Genomic DNA, 21,475 nt, shown 5'->3' with positions numbered 1-21,475 from the left:
TTGAAACGACGTGGTCACGTGAGTTATCAAGCGCGCTCAATTCAAACTGGGCTGCTTGTCTATTCAGGGCAGCACGCCATACGCATAGCTCTATTGAATACCCTTTACTTTTGTTTACTTACGAATTCTTTTCTGCCTTATAAACACACACCTTTCATTCCCCCACACCTGTGACGCGCTGTTGATGCATGAGTCATCCTATCCGATCACGTGACTTGGATCAGCCAATCACCTTCGCATCCGCCTGGATTAACCGGATCAACCAAAAGGGGTTCCTGCGGACTTAGACTATACTACATTACCGAATAATGATTTTCGGTAGATTTCACGATATACGCATATACAATTTAGCATTTATGTAAATACAAGATAATGTATATTGATATACCAGAATGTACATATATTATGCCTCTTTATACCGACAGAACCTTATGAAAGAATAATCTTAGCTGCTTGGTATTAGGAAACTATTGTGTATATACATTAAGTACATATTTATAGATATTTGCCATCTGAATAAACTACAAACAAAAGAGTTAGAAATGGTATTAAACTATTAGGCTGTCATATGATATTGTGGGACGTGATATTACAAATGGTTAAGTATAGTTATATGTATATGAAATGATATGATGTGACATGACATGATGTGATATGATATTATAAGTGTTGTGGTGTGATATGATACATGAGGGGATATGATGCAATATGTTATGTGTATTATAGAAATTGTGTAAATATTGTTTTTTAGTGTACATATTATATGGCTTGCGGTCTTCCAGTGCGAATAAATATTGATTGATTGATATGATATAAATTGGCATGGAATGACATTGCATTATAAGGTATGATATCATAAGATATGATGGGACAAGCTATGAAATTGCTGATGTGTTGTGTGATATGACATGTTGAAATGTGATATAATATAGGTGTGATATATGGTACGATGGTATGTATGGTATGTATGGTATGTTATGATATGATAATGGTATATGAAATAATACTATATCGTATGATCTTATAATAATGATACAATATGATATGATGTTATAGAATATGTTGTATGATATAACAAGTTGTGATATAGTAAAATAGAAACTATGAAATTACAGGGTATGGTATTGTACTGTATGTGTGAAACTATGTGACTGTGTAGAGATGCGAGGTGGAATGACGTGAGGTGATTTGGTGAGATATGTACATAAATTGTATAAAAGTGTATATTCTTCAAATTGTACCAAGGCCTGTGGCCTCTTCAGTACGTGAAATAAAGATTGAAATAGATATACCAGAAACAAAATAATAACAGTGTTTTTTCGGTAGGTGTCCATGTTGTTTCTATGTTAAAAGAAATCTTTATGTAAATATGTGATAATGTATAGCTTCACTTCAAATGGAATCTGTTTCTGCGGATAATAACATCTGGCATATAAAAAACTGGAAATTTTTTACTAAACCTGTAGATAAGGATTTTTAATAGATGTTCGTTATAAACCAATGCTGAAAGAAACATTTATCTAACTGTATATTGTTGCCGTATGTATAATGACGTATTGAATGTTTTGCTTAGATCAATAGGACTACGTCTTCCCCAGGCAAGGGAGTTAACTGACTGTAAAAGTCCAGTTTCCAGCCTTGCAGAAATACGCTGGAATTCCGTGGCTCGATCGTAGCGCCTGCAGTGGCTATTACGAGTCATGTCCTTTCTATGTCCCTCCTGTTGACCAATCAGCTACCACCTCTCATATCACTTGCCTTTGCTTCAAACAAAATGGCGGCGCCAGTGAAGACGATCTGATCGATAATCGAGATCTATATTGTAATAAAACGGGTCTTACTTTGCGGAGTGCATCAAATCACCTGAGCACCTTCATTAAAAACATGAATGATTTGGTAAATTTCTGTTGAAGGCATGTTGACGGTACACATGCTTTGCAAATCCTGTAATCGACCGAAATCTCCACGGCAGTTTACAAACCGGATGTCGATTTCGTTACGCGATTTTGATTGGTCTTTGCATAGACTCGTTAGTCCAGCCAAAATATAACTACATAATTCAAGCTAAGTTTGGCAAGGGTGGAAACTGGACTTGTATAGTCAGTTAACTCCCTTGCTCGGGAAGATGTAGGACCATAAAGATTATTGCAAGGTGCGTGTTGTGTTTTTCCCAAGTTTGAAACCCGATGGTTAACCCATAAATCGGTACGTATAGAATTAAATTGTAAAATTAGTAAATCCCTTACAATATCAACGAATAACTAACAAATTATATTGAAACACACGGGATTAGGTTTAAAATCATAGAAGGCAATGAAATTGGATTGCCTCAATGTTATTATTGGCTAATTACGCCATTATCGACGCCCATACCTGCATTTTATTGATGCAACAAACACACATGACATTTATGAACAATCACAAACCAGAAACGTGCGCCATAATTAAGTGATTGCGAGTAAAATCGCTTGCAAATCAGAAAGTCGAGATGTGTGTAAGCGTCGCTGAGCTAGGTAACATGTAAACGAGCAATCGTTCAACAAAATAGGATTTGATACGTATCAAATATTTCTAGCTCTCGAGATACAAATTTCCATCTGTCAGTATAACGTTTACATCTACAGGATAGTACTGTATCAAAGTAAATACCACTTTATAATGTCACTGTTCATCGTATTTAAAGCAGGCACGTTGGTTCAAGTAGACCTCTTCTCCCCAAACTCTCAACAGTCTCATACGTGTTCGGTCCGACTTGGCTCCGGCTGTCAAAATATACAAATGTATCATAAAATTTGTTTTCATCTATAGACTAGTATTATATCTACCTATATACCACTTCATAGTGTCTCAGATCGCGGTAGCTAAAGCAAACACGGTTCTCAAAGTGAAGCCCTTTTCCCCCAACATTCTCAACATAGTCTCTATCAGAAGTGTTTGGCTTGCGTTCGGTCCGACTTGGCCCGGGCTGTCAAGCGATTCGAAATCATTTATATATCGCCCCTTGTGCCGCTCCTTACAATAGTAGTAATTATTGCCAACAAACGTCAATGGCGTACACGACGTTGCTGAATGCGACTTACACAACGTTGCTGAATGCGACTTACAGCAATATTCACACATTCATTTAATTAGAATACGGTTCGCGTTTGTTTTACCATCCTCATTTAATAAAGTCAACAATATCGTGCAATCATTTCTTGTTTATTACTCTACAAAAGGTTTATTTACATTATATTTTTATTTATGGATATAACCATTACAAAGTAAACGTTATATCCATCAAGGAAACGAAATGATATGTACAAAGTTTTATGCAAATGAACCGAAAAAAATAAATCACATCACATGAACATTAGAAGGTCACATAAGCTTTACTCAGACGGGATTCCGTGTCAAAGTTCACACCAGTACACCAGTAAGGGTCGAATAGATGGGGATCGACTTGGTTAATACTGTGTCATTGAACTCCGATGGCAGGAATCGTTGTTCATGCTCAGACTCGATTATGTAGAGGGGAATGTCCGAGTAACTCTCCATTCCTTAAAATAATGAAGCAGAGGCCCCGCAGGGGCCGAGGCCAATTATTTTTAAGGAATGGAGAGTTACGAGAATATTCCCCTACTTAAAACTCATCCCTACTTTTACACTTTGACAAAATATTCTGTAGTTGAAAATATTTGAAAAATTCAAATGCTGCTTTAAGATAATGTACAGTTGACAAGCAACTCTCAATTCCCGAAAAATAATGGAGCGTTCAAACAATAGAATGACGTCACAGATGTGTTTTAATTACAGGTAATTGTGATATAGCCCGAATATTGTTGACTCGCGTTCCAACAACATATGTGACTCGCCAGTAGAAAAGGGAACTTGTGGGTGCTAGGATACAATTGTGCTGTGACGTCATCAAGTAAGACGTTTGACGTTAACTTACTTTCGTAAAAATTGCCACATGCGCGGAAATCTATCCTATTTTTCTCTCGTGATGTAATAAACCCATTTCAAAACATTTTAGCATTCATAACTACTTTTAGTTGAGCAGGTATTATATAATGGTTGCCGTTTCTAAACATAAACAGTTATAAGGCTGAAAATGGGACTTTGCAGTAAATGAGTCTAACTGTTTGGTGCCATGAATCTCAGTAATAAATACGGATTGAAGCTTATGAATTGTATTTTTATAGTCTTCAGATACCGTAGTATTAAAATATATTAAGACGTTAAAATGAGATTTTTCATCGCCAAGGTCCCTTGTCACACCATACTAAAACTTTCAGATTTATAACTGAAGTCCTCTTCACTGTCAACTGTACAACGCTAGTTATCTCCCCTTCAGCACTAGCAGCTCACATCACTATGTGCTTGAAGGTAGGAAACCTCACGTCTTTCCAAACATAAGTTTACTGGAGACAGATGATTGAGGAGGTGGGAGGGAGTACTTCTGATGTAATAGAGGAAGTATTCGTAGAATTATAAACAATGATAACTTTTGTTCGATTTTTCATCGATAAGGTCCCTTATCAGGGTTGGTCACATTTACACTACCTTTACACTAAACCCCTTAAAATACTTTGAGGAGAGGTGGTTAAAACTTTCACTCGTGACGCCGAAGGTCCGGGTCAATCTCATCAGACCTTAGTTCTCGCTACCGCTAAACAAAGATCTGAGGACATTCCATTACGGGTCACCGACCTTGCGCTAACTTTGACCGACCAATAGAATGACCAATCAGAAGGCAACTTTCTCGTGCTTTACGGCACTAATTTCAAATTGGCGACTACGCTTCGAAACATATTTTGACAAATTCTCGATAACAAATTTGAAACCTAAACAAAAGGACATTCTGGAATGGCTAATAGATGGTCTAGATTGTAATGATTCAGTCGTTAAACCTGTAACAATCGTTCGGAATACCCCATGTTAAAGTTTTCGAGGTTGTATAATTAGAAATCACACTGTCTGTCACTTTCATGATCTGGTAAGCGACGCTCTCATTGGTCGGATTAAAGGTCATTCTGACGTGACCCCTAATGGGATGTCTTCAGATCTTTGTCTAGCGGTAGCGAGAACTAAGGGCTGATTTATATGAGATTTGGTCCGGGTTGGATTCCTTTCATGGCTGAAGCCAGTTTCTCCCGTCGAAATATTACGTGAATATTGTATAAAGTGGGAATACACCTCACCGTGAAAAGGCTAAGTAGATGTCTTGTAAGTAAAATGACAAAGATCCACGTGTAAATGTATACACATACACATTCGCAATCTTTCGTGGCAATTCCGGGTTGGTGTTGGTCCTAGGCAACCTATGCTGGTCGTATGAGGCGATTGGGTGGATCCGGGGGTCACAGTCGTAGACATGGTTCATAGCGTGTTATCGTACACCAACAGTGTGGTTGTTGATATCAACCACTGGATTGTCTGATCTGTTGTCCACAGGCCGCCGTCACATACATGGAAAATTGCTAAACGTGTCAGAACATTCCTCCACAGAGAAATATTTAAATTATATACAAACAGTAATCAGGTTTACGGAGAGAAGACTGAATACGACTTATTACACATGAGACTATATCTCCTTGATGCAGGATGTGATTACAATCTCATTAAAATCATATCCTAGTTTTCGCGACCGCTAAACAAAGATCTGAAGACATCCCATTAGGGATCACGTCAGAACGACCTTTCATCCGACCAATCAGTGCGTCGCTTACCAGATTATGAAAGTGACTGCCGGAATGTGATTTCTAATCATGCAATCTCAAAAACTTTAACATGGGGTATTCAGAACGATAGTTACAGGTTTAACGACTGAGTTCTTACAGTCTAGACCATCTATTAGTCATTCCAGAATGTTGTTTTGTTCAGGTTTCAAATTTGTAATCGAGATTTTGTCAAAATACGTTTCGAAGCGTAGTCGCCAATTTGAAATTTGTGCCGTAAAGCACGAGAAAGCTGGTTTCTGATTGGTCATTCCATTGGTCGGTCAAAGTTCGCGCAAGGTCGGTCTGACGTGACCAGTAATGGAATGTCCTCAGATCTTTGTTTAGCGGTAGCGAGAACGAAGGTCTGATTTTAATGAGATTGGATGTATTGACTGAATACATTTTGAAACAGTCTGTCTCTGCAATAGATACGTAACCATGGCTGAACCTGACAGTCCCTCAGTCTGCGATTCTCGTGGTGTTTATTGCCTCCACTACATTTCGCCAGAAAACCACGTTTCCGAACACCTCCTCGCTGTATTCCAAATAGGAGTTATTTCGAAACATTACCGCCAGGTCCTTTGGTAAGTCCTTGATCGGTACATACTCATACAGAACTACTATCACTATGTTCTGTCTTCGATGCACTCCTTCCATAATGGCCATATTGTACTCGAACTCGCACCAGTGACTCTTCAGGAACGAAGGGGACAAAACAATCAAGGTCTTCCGGCTTCTTTGAATGGTGTCAACGATGTTCGTAGCGATTACCTCCCCTGGCAGGAAGTCTCTATCATGGATGCACATGCGCAGTTCGGCCTTTGTCTCAAGCTCTTGCATCATAGAGTCAATGACGAATCTTCTATCCGGCGCTGCATAGGACACGAATACATCGTATTCAAACAAATCATCAGGAACATTGTCTACAGCGTGTTGAACTTGATAGCCCCGTCTCCCAACATGGTAGAGGTAACGGAGCTTCCATCTGTGACGATAACAAATCGCAACGAAGATAACCCCAAGAAGTAATATGAGTAAAGATAAGGACACCGAAATGGTTACGATGTTGACAGCACTACACTGTTTGGCTAAAATTCCAATAATCACGTCTAAGTTTGTAATTTGAGAGTCATTTGTAATATAGCGCTCCATACTACAAGACATTGCTTCAACGCCAAGGACGCGATGTTTATTTTCACTCAACCATCTTAAGAAGTATAATCCTTCACATGTACAGGATATCGGGTTATAGCCTAGATTTACCAACAACGTAGGTAATTTGTCAAATTGCTCCAGAACGTGGGGAGGCACCATTTGTATTTTATTCCCACCGAGGTCAAGCTTTGTCATGCTCTTACTAAGGTAGGCGTGAAACGAAGTCAAATAATTGTCAGTCAAGTTTATGGTCTTGACATTTCTCAGACCTCTAAATATTCTGGTAGGCAAACATGAAATGGAATTTCCTGAAAGGTCCAGATGTCGAATTTTTCCTAATCTTTCAAAGATATCTCCTCTCTTGTCATTTCTTAAAGCTACCCCAAGATGGTTGTAACTTAGGTTAAGTATTTCAACTGAATTATCTTTTTCAAAAACCTTATTTCCAATTGTCTGAAGTACATTGTGGGAAAGGTCAAAGATTTCTAATTTCTGAGAACCTACAAGTGGTCCTTCGAGGCCGGTAAAATAATTATGTTTCATAATGACCTTCCTTATGTTACTCTTAATAAGCTGTAAGTGTCCAATAGAGCCTTTCAGAGAACACCAGGATGCAATGATGGTTTTAAGTTTTGGTGGACACGGGGTTGGAATTGAATTGAAGTGTCTTTGTAGAGGTATGAAAGGCTTTTGAACTACGTTTATTCCCGTAATATCAAGAAACTTTATAGGCATGCGAGGGTTCATAAATGAAATGAACCCCGACTGAAATTTGTTCCAACGAGCAAAAAGTCTTTCAAGACTTTGAGGCATATAATTGACAACGTTCAAGCCTATTCCTATTATGCCATTACCATCTATATGCAACTCTCTCAAATGGGTCTGTTTCAAGTACTTAATATGCGAAACGCGTAAATGTGAACATACGTCCCAGGTAGGATATATACGATTAGCTCGAAGTATTTGTAGAGACGAATGTTGAAGACCATATGTAGCATTGGTGGCATTATTAAACCCAAGATGTCTGTTATCCGAGATGTCTATCAACTGAATATGTTTCATCGGTTGAAAGGTGAGAAGGTCCGTCCGGATTATGTCACAGTTGCTGATGTTAAGATGTTGAACTGTTGGTACATTTGTGAATGTGGTGTTCTGCAGCACGGGTAGATAACAGTACTTCATATACCCTGATAAAGTCAGATTCCTCAGATTCCTCAACTGACCAAATCCAGGACCAAAGTCAGTCGGAAGTCCATCAAGATACAGCACCTTCAAGGATGTCAAGTGTTGAAAACTCTGGTCTGGGTATGTGGCGTTGGGGTGATCTATGTTGTTAACGTTATCTACGATCCTTAATTCTTCTAATTCCGTGAGATCCTTGAACACGTTGGGGTGATACGTTTGCGAGTCCAGCACCAACTGATTGAACTGTAGGTTTAGCTTCTTCAGCTTCGATATTCCCTTAAAGCCATTTTCATGGATCGTGACGATCGAATTATGAGAGAGGTCAAGAGCTCGAAGATGAGGGAAACGTTGAAACATCTGTTCTGTCAGATTCGTCACCTCGTTGTTGCTGAGAAGTAATGTCGTGGTATTGACGGGAAGCTGAACAGGAAGGCTCTTTAAGCGCAGTCCCATGCAGTTGACCATTAGTCCTTCATAGCGCATATCTCTCTCACACGTGCATGGGGGACACACAATGTGAGAGTTCTTCAATCCATCGGCGAAGAGCAAACATGCCAAGTATACGCACATGCATGTAGCTATACATACAAGGGAACCCATCTGAAACCAGAACATGTATGTGCTTAAAACGCTTGCAAAATTAGAACATTATAATGTTGCAAACCAAAAAATAACTGTCAGACACAAAAATACATTGCTGCCATATGTGTTTGACTTATCAACTTAGGCTCTTAGTAAATATCTGGTTTTCCAGTCAAAGCTAGAATACACACACACACACACACACACACACACACACACACACACACACACACACACACACAAGAATATCAGATGATCGATTCCCCCACATACCTCATATGAGAAAACAGTGAGGGACCGAACAGCATATCCAACGACACAAGCCCATTGCATTACAAGCTGACATATCATGGAGTAGGATTTTAAAATATAGATCCGTGCGTGAACTCGTCTAATAAGAAGTTTTAACTTCCGGTTTAATGACATCACTTCCGGTCCAATGTAAGACAACTTTAAACAGAAAGTCCCTTGCCTCTAATTCCTGTGACCCAAATATATTTCAGCCAATCGCATTCTGTATTATTGCTCTTAGAAAACGTGAGTACTAACGCCATTTCAACACAAGGGATTGGATCCATACAGAAAGCTGCAGAACTGCCATTTGAGTGACCATCCCAGTGACCTAGACCTTACAATCAAACCCTTACCACAAAAGTGCTACTCGTCACGGTATGGCTGAAATACTGCCGATGTGACGTTAAATATTAACTCACTCACTCAAAGGTGCTAATACGCGGAAACTCGGCAAACGTTTCCAATATAGAAAATAGCTATATGCTGTAGACCTGCCCCTCTCGACAGGTATAACTCGCTATACGGAAATGGGTCAAGGTTCGCCCGCATGGTGATATGCTGTCCTCGCCCCTCTCGACAGACAGACCGACTACACGGAAATGCTGTGGGGAAATAGGTCGGGTGAAGCAGGACTGGTAACCTGCTCATCGCCTTCATGCGCTCTAGGACAGAACATGACTCCCTCCAATGGTGCCCGAATAATACGAACATGTTTAGTGTAATAATGTTTTAAAAAATGCTTTCAAAATTATTTATGTATTTTGCATATACGCATATCTTAATACATGTGGGAGACAAAATATAGTTTCATCTAAAGGTTCGTTTACATCTTCCCAACTATTAATCATCCCATTAACTTTCTCAAACCAAAGGGGGCACGGGTTGCCCAGTCGTCTAAGGCGCCGCGATTCGCTGCCCTGATTGGGCACGCCTGAAACCTATGATTGTGGGTTCGAATCCCGGTTCGCCCCAATTATGTGACTCTTTCAAATAACCAAACATCCAAATGCAGATGTCGTCTAAGGCGCCACAATTGGGTGCAGAGTTGCGTCCCTTGGGTACATCAGAAACCTATGATTGTGGGTTAAAATCCCGGTTCGCCCCGATTATGTGACTCTTTCCAATAACCAAACATCCAAATGCAGATGTCGTCTAAGGCGCCACAATTGGGTGCAGAGTTGCGTCCCTTGGGTACATCAGAAACCTATGATTGTGGGTTAAAATCCCGGTTCGCCCCGATTATGTCTCTAGGTTTGTCAGCACCATACCCGTGCTCGTTGGTTTCACCGAAGTGGCAAACGTCTGAGACCTGAAAACTTCGGGCGTTCCTCCTACATTAAGCTTACACGCCATGATATAACTGGAATACTGTTAAAAGAAGCGTTTAACACAACTCGCTCACATTCAAACCAAAATCAAATAAAACACTTCGTGCAATAAGTGCGTTCGTTGACAGTTGAACACAAACAGCATGGGAATTATCGAACTTCCGGTTGTGACGTCCGTCCCGGTTTGTCACTCACTTTTATTGGAAAATGACGTCTCTTATGGTCCTTTTCTACCAAAAGACGTCATTTCCAGATTACATGGACCTTGTACTACTATTTCCGGTGCTGACGTCACTTTCGGTTCTGAGCTCATTTCCTGTGATGATGTCTATTCCGGTGATGACGTCATTTCCAGTTCTATCTCTTCCCGTTCTGACGTCACTATCGGTCACTAGAGGCAGTTCATAATCAAAGTGCTCCTAATAGATACTCAAGGATATACTCACACCTCAGATTGGTGTCGGAGCCCCCCCCCCCCTTTTTTTTTTTTGACTATTGGTGGATAATAGTTTTGCGCTGCTCCATTGGGTCCAAGGGTCCGGTTGCACGTCTTGAATACCCTGTACCCATCAACATCTAAATTCTGTTTAATTTAAGACCCATGACGGATGAAGTTCTTTAAGAAACTATCATGTAATTTTGTATAGAAATGTGTACATGACACGTAGGGGGACAAACCGTGGAAGAAACAGCGCAAGCACGGTCTGCACGTGCTACACAGTGACCGTGTTCATTCAATGACAAGATGCGCTACTCAGCAGATGTTAAACAGTTGATGTTGAATGTGTATGATTTCTTTAGAAGTGAAGCAGAAAGAGCAAAGCCTTTTTATGCAATTAATAAATTCTTGAAACGAGCTTCAAAAGCTCTTGGTATGTCCCCTCAGAAACTTTAAAATGTTGTTAGTCGACGAGATACAAATAGGCCAAGGAGGTAGGGAACATGTCAAAAACACGCAAGGTTAATAAATTAGACAGTTTTCAGAGGGATCAAGTCACTGCGACCTGAATCCAATCGAGTTGGTATGGGGCATCGTCAAGGGTGACGTTGGACGATCGAACACAACGTTCAAATAACGAGACGTTGAACAACTCGTAAAGGAATCCCTTCGTCGAGTAACAGTAGAAACGTGGAGGCGTTGCACAGTCGTTGACGAGATAGAGCCACGTTATTGGTCACGAGATGGACTACGGCCAGCAACAGTCCAACCTATAATAGTGGCAGTCGGTTCAGGCACCAGCAGTTCCGACGACGAGATCTATGGCATGAGCGAGTCAGATTGCGACTGAAATTATCATGAGACGGCCCCTCTAACGCTCTGTCATTTCCCCTACCACAGACCGTGCAGTGCATGCGTGCTTGCGCTGTGTCGTCTTGTGGCAGAGCGTCCGCCCGGAGAGCGGAAGGTCCGGGGTTCGATCCCCGGCCGCGTCATACCAAAAGACCTTAAAAGATGGTACTTGTTTTTACCCTGTCTGGCGCTCGGCATTAAGGGGCTAAAACAAGGACTGGTCGGCTCGGAGTCAGTATACTGTGTCTGAGTGGGGTATTCATGTTAAACTGCGGCATGGTATCTCAGTGAGCTAGCACTATAAATAGGCATCAGTCCGGACTAGTACAAGCAGCCACACAAACGCACACACGTACATGCACGTCGCTGTATAAGTGCAATAACCTTGGACGCGACGTTAAACCCCATTTCACCTCACCTATGCTCATGAACCGAACAGGATCCAAGACGTCGCATGTAGAATGTACAATTCCCAACATCTGTTCACAGACATAATTGTTCCTTATTATAATTTCGACTGAAACATGTTTGGCTGTTCGGTTTAGATTTTTTTTTAAGATCTTCTTTAGTTGACGACAACATATAGTTATTAGCCTATACATGCCGAAGGTGAAACAGGGATCCGCGGAATTTGAACCAAGGCTAGACTCGCCCGAGAGTGATATTTTCAGGGAATGATTTGAGCCTGCTACACCTGAGAAGAGAAACCAGAGTTGTCGGATACCTACCTCGCAGCTAGACATTCGACTGCTATGATGAACGCCCACTAGCTGAATGATAGGAAATAAAACCTGCAATCATCATAATCATCATGGTCATAGTTGGATTGAGGAAAACGGAGTTCCCCGAGGAAACATTTGAATGGCTTCAATTTGCAAAAATACCATTTGTAAATGAAATTACTTTAAACGTCCGGGTATGTATGCATAATTGAACAAGATAACTAGTTTTCGCTTCCCTGTACGATTATGCAACAGCAGGCCCCACGGCGTCGGGGCAGGATGACACGAAATTCAGCCCCACGTCTGTCACGACAAACAAATGTTGCTGTTTGATGTGGGAGGAAAACCCGAATTGATGCAGGCATTAGACGTTTACGACTTTGATGAAACCAAGACGTCCTTAGAGGACTGGGCCACTTGTGTCCTCGACTTAATGATTTTTTAATTCTATTTTTTGTTTGTTGTTAAACGCCGCACTCAGCAATATTCCAGCTACATGACGGCGGTCTGTAAATTAGAGTCTGGACCAGACAATCCAGTGATTTATATCATGAGCATCGATCTACGCATTGGGATACGATAACATGCATCAACCAGTCAGCAAACCTGACCACCCGATCCCGTTAGTCGCCTCTTACGGCAAGCACAGTAACCTTTTACGGCTAGCATGGGTTGCTGAAGACCTATTCTCTACCCGGATCTTCACGGTTGTCGACTTAATGAGGATAGGTGCATCACATTTAATGAGGACAGGTGCATCAGATTGTGTGATCTGTTTGATTGTGTGTAAAAGTATCACGACGGCGTGGGTTGTTCATGCTATCAACCACTGGTTTCCCTGGCTCAGATTCAATCATTTACACGCCGGTATGATAAAGCTGGAATAATGATGATTTTGGCCATGCTATTGAAAATGTTAATTTCAACTATTTCCTTAAACAATCTGTTTGATTCATATTGTCCACATCATGGGAAAATAAAACGTGCCTGGTCAACAATTAAAATTACAACTACAAACAGATTATTGCCCTATCGTGTCCAGTAGATTTCAGCAACTATAATTGCTTCCTGCCATGAAATATCAGTTTAGTTTATCCATCACAAGGGGTCACATTGAGGAACTGCAGGGTTGTTTATTAAAGGAGGCCATCAAACGATCCTCAAAGGCTGGAAGACCTAAAGTGACACGTGACCTAAACACGTCATAATGGAATTCCTTTTCTGCGCACGACACTTCCGTGTAGAAAAAGCCATGTGACCTGAAGAATCGCACAATAATATGTATGCCCGATTTGGGGAAAAGCAGCTCTTGAAATGCGCGAACGATTGCTATCTCTAAAGCGAATTTTAAAACCTAATGAGAGATCGTCATGCGATCGCCTTTTAGAGAGTTCGTCATATACGATAGTGCTCTGCACGTGAGATTCGTGCATAAGGAGTGAGTGAGTGAGTATGGTTTTACGCCGCGTTTAGCAATATTCCAGCAATATCACGGCGAGGGACACCAGAAATGGGCTTCACACATTGAACCCATGTCGGGAATCGAACCCAGGTCTTCGGCGTGACGAGCGAACGCTTTAACCACTAGGCTACCCGACCGCCCCTTCATGCATAAGGCGGTATTGTATTGTACTTAATGCAAAACTGAGGATAGGTGGAATTACAAATATATTTGGGCGTGGGGAAATGGGGAGCGGTTGGGTGGTTAAAGCGTCCACTCGCCATGCTGAGTGAGTGAGTGAGTGAGTGAGTGAGTGAGTAAGTTGGCTTTTAACAGTATTCCAGTGATATCGCGGCCTATCAGCTTAATTTGGGAGGAAAGCCCGAAGTGATGCAGGTCTCAGACGTCTCAACCCGTGCCCCCTCGTCATGCTGAAGACCCGTGTTCGATTCCCCATATGGGTGAAACGGGTGAAGTTCATTACTGGTGTCCCCAGCCGTGATATTGCTGGAATATTGCGGCGTAAAACCTTACTCACTTACTACACACACACACACACACACACACACACACACACACACACACACACACACACACACACACACACACACACACACACACACACACACACACATATATATATATATATATATATATATATATATATATATATATATATATATATATATATATATATATATTGTTATATGGCAGGTGGAGAATGGGGCCGCCCCTACTTTATTCCACGCTGAACATCAATTTGTGCGGTACGATGTTCCACCCGTAAGCTGCACTCACAACCAGTAGGGGGCACGGGTGGCCCAGTCGTCTGAGGCGCCGCGATTCGCTGTGCAGAGTTGCGTCCCTTGGGCACGCAAGAAACCTATGACTGTGGGTTCGAATCCCGGTTCGCCCCGATTATGTTTCCAGGTTTGTCAGCACCAAACCCGTGCTCGTGGGTTTCACCGAAGTGGTGCGACCTGCATCATTTCGGGCTTTCCTCCCAGATCAAGCTGACACGCCGTGATATAACTGGAAAACTGTTAAAAGCGGCGTTAAACCAAACTCCCTCACTCAATTTGTAAATGATAAAAAAAAGAGTAACAGTAATGCAATATTAAAAGCCGTGTTTTTCATTACCCACCGCCCTTAGAATCGTACAAAGCATATTAAATATGTTTTTGAATTCTGTATTCAGTTTTGGTTCCGCATGAATTATTTTCATTCGGAAGTTTCACTTTCTGAATTTGTCATCTGCCAAGGTGACCTACAGCGCAGCAGGCGTGCTAAATCTGTATTTCAGCGAATATCAATTTCAATATGACTTCTGTATAAGATTGGAGTGGTTTTGGGGAAATATCAACAAAAGGGTCAGCACCATGGTGGCCATGGACAAACAGGTTGTGTGACCCGCGACCCTTGACCAGTCAAACAAGTTCTGTAAGCCTGTAGAGAACTTGACCAGACAAACCAGTGTGGCAATACATAAGCCTGTACAAAACTTGCCCAGACAAACCAGTGTGGCATTACAGAAGTCTGTACAAAACTTGGCCAGACAAACCAGTGTGGCATTACATAAGCCTGTACAAAACTTGGCCAGACAAACCAGTGTGGCATTACATAAGCCTGTACAAAACTTGGCCAGACAAACCAGTGAGGCATTACATAAGCCTGTACCAAACTTGGCCAGACACACCAGTGTGGCATTACATAAGCCTGGACAGAACTTGGCCAGACAAACCAGTGCGGCACTACATACGCCTGTACAAAACTTGGCCAGACACACCAGTGTGGCATTACATAAGCCTGTACAAAACTTGGCCAGACAAACCAGTGTGGCATAACATAAGCCTGTACAAAACTTCGCCAGACACACCAGTGTGGCATTACATAAGCCTGTACAGAACTTGGCCAGACAAACCAGTGTGGCACTACATACGCCTGTACAAAACTTGGCCAGACACACCAGTGTGGCATTACATAAGCCTGTACAAAACTTGACCAGACAAACCAGTGTGGCATTACATAAGCCTGTACAAAACTTGGCCAGACAAACCAGTGTGGCATTACATAAGCCTGTACCAAACTTCGCCAGACACACCAGTGTGGCATTACATAACCCTGGACAGAACTTGGCCAGACAAACCAGTGTGGCATTACATACGCCTGTACAGAACTTGGCCAGACAAACCAGTGTGGCATTACATAAGCCTGTACAAAACTTGGCCAGACAAACCAGTGTGGCATTACATAAGCCTGCACAAAACTTGGCCAGACACACCAGTGTGGCATTACAGAAGTCTGTACAAAACTTGGCCAGACAAACCAGTGTGGCATTACATAAGCCTGTACAAAACTTGGCCAGACAAACCAGTGTGGCATTACATAAGCCTGTACAAAACTTGGCCAGACACACCAGTGTGGCATTACATAAGCCTGTACCAAACTTGGCCAGACACACCAGTGTGGCATTACATAAGCCTGGACAGAACTAGGCCAGACAAACCAGTGTGGCACTACATACGCCTGTACAAAACTTGGCCAGACACACCAGTGTGGCATAACATAAGCCTTTACAAAACTTGGCCAGACAAACCAGTGTGGCATTACATAAGCCTGTACCAAACTTCGCCAGACACACCAGTGTGGCATTACATAAGCCTGGACAGAACTTGGCCAGACAAACCAGTGTGGCACTACATACGCCTGTACAAAACTTGGCCAGACACACCAGTGTGGCATTACATAAGCCTGTACAAAACTTGGCCAAACAAACCAGTGTGGCATTTCATAAGCCTGTACCAAACTTCGCCAGACACACCAGTGTGGCATTACATAAGACTAGACAGAACTTGGCCAGACAAACCAGTGTGGCACTACATACGCCTGAACAAAACTTGGCCAGACAAACCAGTGTGACATTACATAAGCCTGTACAAAACTTGGCCAGACAAACCAGTGTGGCATTACATAAGCCTGTACCAAACTTGGCCAGACACACCAGTGTGGCATTACATAAGCCTGGACAGAACTTGGCCAGACAAACCAGTGTGGCACTACATACGCCTGTACAAAACTTGGCCAGACACACCAGTGTGGCATTACATAAGCCTGTACAAAACTTGGCCAGACAAACCAGTGTGGCATTACATAAGCCTGTACCAAACTTCGCCAGACAAACCAGTGTGGCATTACATAAGCCTGTACAAAACTTGGCCAGACAAACCAGTGTGGCATTACATAAGCCTGTACAAAACTTGGCCAGACAAACCAGTGAGCCATTACATAAGCCTGTACAGAACTTGACCAGACAAACCAGTGTGGCATTACATAAGCCTGTACGGAACTTGGCCAGACAAACCAGTGTGGCATTACATAAGCCTGTACAGAACTTGGCCAGACAAACCAGTGAGGCATTACATAAGCCTGTACAGAACTGGACCAGACAAACCAGTCTGGCATTACATAAGCCTGTACAGAACTTGGCCAGACAAACCAGTGTTGCATTACATAAGCCTCTACCACACTTGGCCAGACAAACCAGTGTGGCATTACATAAGCCTGTACAAAACTTGGCCAGACAAACCAGTGTGGCATTACATAAGCCTGTACAGAACTTGGCCAGACAAACCAGTGAGGCATTACATAAGCCTCTACAGAACTTGACCAGACAAACCAGTGTGGCATTACATAAGTCTGTGCGAAACTTGGCCAGACAAACCAGTGTGGCATTAAATAAGCCTGTACAGAACTTGGCCAGACAAACCAGTGTGGCATTAGATAAGTCTGTACAGAACTTGGCCAGACAAACCAGTGTGACATTACATAAGCCTGTACAGAACTTGGCCAGGTAAAACCAGTGAGGCATTACATAAGCCTGTACAGAACTTGGCCAGACAAACAAGTGTGGCATTACATAAGCCTGGACAGAACTTGACCAGACAAACCAGTGTGGCATTACATAAGCCTGTACAGAACTTGGCCATACAAACCAGTGTGGCATTACATAAGCCTGGACAGAACTTGACCAGACAAACTAGTGAGGCATTACATAAGTCTGTACAGAACTTGACCAGACAAACCAGTGTGGCATTACATAAGCCTGTACAGAACTTGACCAGACAAACCAGTGTGGCATTACATAAGCCTGGACAGAACTTGACCAGACAAACTAGTGAGGCATTACATAAGCCTGTACAGAACTTGGCCAGACAAACCAGTGTGGCATTACATAAGTCTGTACCAAACTTGGCCAGACAAACCAGTGTGGCATTACATAAGCCTGTACAAAACTTGGCCAGACAAACCAGTGTGGCATTACATAAGCCTGTACATAACTTGGCCAGACAAACCAGTGTGGCATTACATAAGTCTGTACCAAACTTGGCCAGACAAACCAGTGTGGCATTACATAAGTCTGTACCAAACTTGGCCAGACAAACCAGTGTGGCATTACATAAGCCTGTACAGAACTTGGCCAGACAAACAAGTGTGGCATTACATAAGTCTGTACAGAACTTGGCCAGACAAACAAGTGTGGCATTACATAAGTCTGTACAGAACTTGGCCAGACAAACCAGTGTGGCATTACATAAGCCTGTACCAAACTTGACCAGACAAACCAGTGTGGCATTACATAAGCCTGTACAGAACTTGGCCAGACAAACCAGTTTGGCATTACATAAGCCTGTACAGAACTTGACCAGACAAACCAGAGTGGCATTACATAAGTCTGTACAGAAATTGGCCAGACAAACCAGTGTGGCATTACATAAGCCTGTACAAAACTTGGCCAGACAAACCAGTGTGGCATTACAAAAGTCTGTACAGAAATTGGCCAGACAAACCATTTTGGCATTACATAAGCCTGTACAAAACTTGACCTGACAAACCAGTGTGGCATTCCATAAGTCTGTACAGAACTTGGCCAGACAAACCAGTGTGGCATTACATAAGCCTGGACAGAACTTAGCCAGACAAACCAGTGTGGCATTACATAAGCCTGTACAGAACTTGGCCAGACAAACCAGTGAGGCATTACATAAGCCTGTACCAAACTTGACCAGACAAACCAGTGTGGCATTACAAAAGCCTATATACAGAACTTGGCCAGACAAACCAGTGTGGCATTACATAAGCCTGTACAGAACTTGACCAGACAAACCAGTGTGGCATTACATAAGTCTGTACAGAACTTGGCCAGACAAACCAGTGAGGCATTACATAAGCCTGTACCAAACTTCGCCAGGTAAAACCAGTGTGGCATTACATAAGCCTGTACCAAACTTGGCCAGACAAACCAGTTTGGCATTACATAAGCCTGTACAAAACTTGGCCAGACAAACCAGTGTGGCATTACATAAGCCTGCACAAAACTTGGCCAGACAAACCAGTGTGGCATTACATAAGTCTGTACAAAACTTGGCCAGACAAACCAGAGTGGCATTACATAAGCCTGTACAGAACTTGACCAGACAAACCAGTGTGGCATTACATAAGCCTGTACAAAACTTGGCCAGACAAACCAGTGTGGCATTACAGAAGTCTGTACAAAACTTGGCCAGACAAACCAGTGTGGCATTACATAAGCCTCTACAGAACTTGGCCAGACAAACCAGTGTGGCATTACATAAGCCTGTACAGAACTTAGCCAGACAAACCACTGTGGCATTACATAAGCCTGTACAGAACTTCGCCGGACAAACCAGTGAGGCATTACATAAGCCTCTACCAAACTTGACCAGACAAACCAGTGTGGCATTACAAAAGCCTATATACAGAACTTGGCCAGACACACCAGTGTGGCATTACATAAGCCTGTACAGAACTTGACCAGACAAACCAGTGTGGCATTACATAAGCCTGTACAGAACTTGGCCAGACAAACCAGTGAGGCATTACATAAGCCTGTACCAAACTTGACCAGACAAACCAGTGTGGCATTACATAAGCCTGTACAAAATTTGGCCAGACAAACCAGTGTGGCATTACATAAGCCTGCACAAAACTTGGCCAGACAAACCAGTGTGGCATTACATAAGTCTGTACAGAACTTGGCCAGACAAACCAGAGTGGCATTACATAAGCCTGTACAGAACTTGACCAGACAAACCAGTGTGGCATTACATAAGCCTGTACAAAACTTGGCCAGACAAACCAGTGTGGCATTACAGAAGTCTGTACAAAACTTGGCCAGACAAACCAGTGTGGCATTACATAAGCCTCTACAAAACTTGGCCAGACAAACCAGTGAGGCATTACATAAGCCTGTACAAAACTTGGCCAGACAAACCAGTGTGGCATTACATAAGTCTGTACAGAACTGGACCAGACAAACCAGTGTGGCATTACATAAGCCTGTACCAAACTTGGCCAGACAAACCAGTGTAACATTACAAAAGCCTGTACAGAACTTGACCAGACAAACCAGTGTGGCATTACATAAGCCTGTACCAAACTTGACCAGACAAACCAGTGTGGCATTACATAAGCCTGTACCAAACTTGGCCAGACAAACCAATGCGGCATTACATAAGTCTGTACAGAACTTGACCAGACAAACCATTGTGGCATTACATCAGACTGTACAGAACTGTACCAGACAAACCAGTGTGGCATTACATAAGACTGTACAGAACTTGGCCAGACAAACCAGTGAGGCATTACATAAGCCTGTACCAAACTTGACCAGACAAACCAGTGTGGCATTACATAAGCCTGGACAGAACTTGGCCAGACAAACCAGTGTGGCATTACATAAGCCTGTACAAAACTTGACCAGACAAACCAGTGTGGCTTTACATAAGCCTTTAGAGAACTTGGCCAGACAAACCAGTGTGACATTACATAAGTCTGTACAGAACTTGGCCAGACAAACCAGTGTGGCTTTACATAAGCCTTTACCAAACTTGGCCAGACAAACCAGTGTGGCTTTACATAAGCCTTTACCAAACTTGGCCAGACAAACCAGTGTGACATTACATAAGTCTGTACAGAACTTGGCCAGACAAACCAGTGTGGCTTTACATAAGCCTTTACCAAACTTGGCCAGACAAACCAGTGCGGCATTACATAAGTCTGTACCAAACTCGGCCAAACAAACCAGTGAGGCATTACATAAGTCTGTAGAGAACTTGACCAGACAAACCAGTGTGGCATTACATAAGCCTGTACAGAACTTGGCCAGACAAACCAGTGTGGCATTACATAAGCCTGTACAGAACTTGACCAGATAAACCAGTGTGGCATTACATAAGCCTGTACAGAACTTGACCAGACAAACCAGTGTGGCATTACATAAGCCTGTACCAAACTTGACCAGATAAACCAGTGAGGCATTACATAAGTCTGTAGAGAACTTGACCAGACAAACCAGTGTGGCATTACATAAGCCTGTACAGAACTTGGCCAGACAAACCAGTGAGGCATTGCATAAGTCTGTACCAAACTTGGCCAGACAAACCAGTGTGGCATTACATAAGCCTGTACAAAACTTGGCAAGACAAACCAGTGTGGCATTGCATAAGTCTGTACCAAACTTGGCCAGACAAACCAGTGTGGTATTACATAAGCCTGTACCAAACTTGGCCAGACAAACCAGTGTGGTATTACATAAGCCTGTACATAACTTGACCAGACAAACCAGTGTGGCATTACATAAGTCTGTACCAAACTTGGCCAGACAAACCAGTGTGGCATTACATAAGCCTGTACCAAACTTGGTCAGACAAACCAGGGTGCCATTACATAAGCCTGTACAGAACTTGACCAGACAA

At 42.4% G+C, this 21,475-nt stretch overlaps 1 protein-coding gene across 1 annotated transcript; it reads right to left on the bottom strand.

The window, feature by feature from the left end:
• Nucleotides 1–6,034: 6,034 nt before the first annotated feature.
• Nucleotides 6,035–12,392, bottom strand: LOC124117461 (toll-like receptor 4). Its single transcript, XM_046479373.2, has 2 exons — nucleotides 12,266–12,392; nucleotides 6,035–8,642 (listed from the first exon to the last, which is right to left on the bottom strand). Exons 1-2 carry the CDS (start codon nucleotides 12,278–12,280, stop codon nucleotides 6,162–6,164), a joined length of 2,496 nt encoding a protein of 831 aa, XP_046335329.1. The 5' UTR covers nucleotides 12,281–12,392; the 3' UTR covers nucleotides 6,035–6,161.
• Between the last annotated feature and the right edge of the window lie 9,083 nt (nucleotides 12,393–21,475).

Source organism: Haliotis rufescens, unplaced genomic scaffold, assembly GCF_023055435.1.
Source record: "Haliotis rufescens isolate VD_foot unplaced genomic scaffold, xgHalRufe1.0.p SCAF_12, whole genome shotgun sequence".
NCBI classification, from domain to species: Eukaryota; Metazoa; Mollusca; class Gastropoda; order Lepetellida; family Haliotidae; genus Haliotis; species Haliotis rufescens.
This window is presented reverse-complemented; position numbering and strand designations above follow the sequence as displayed.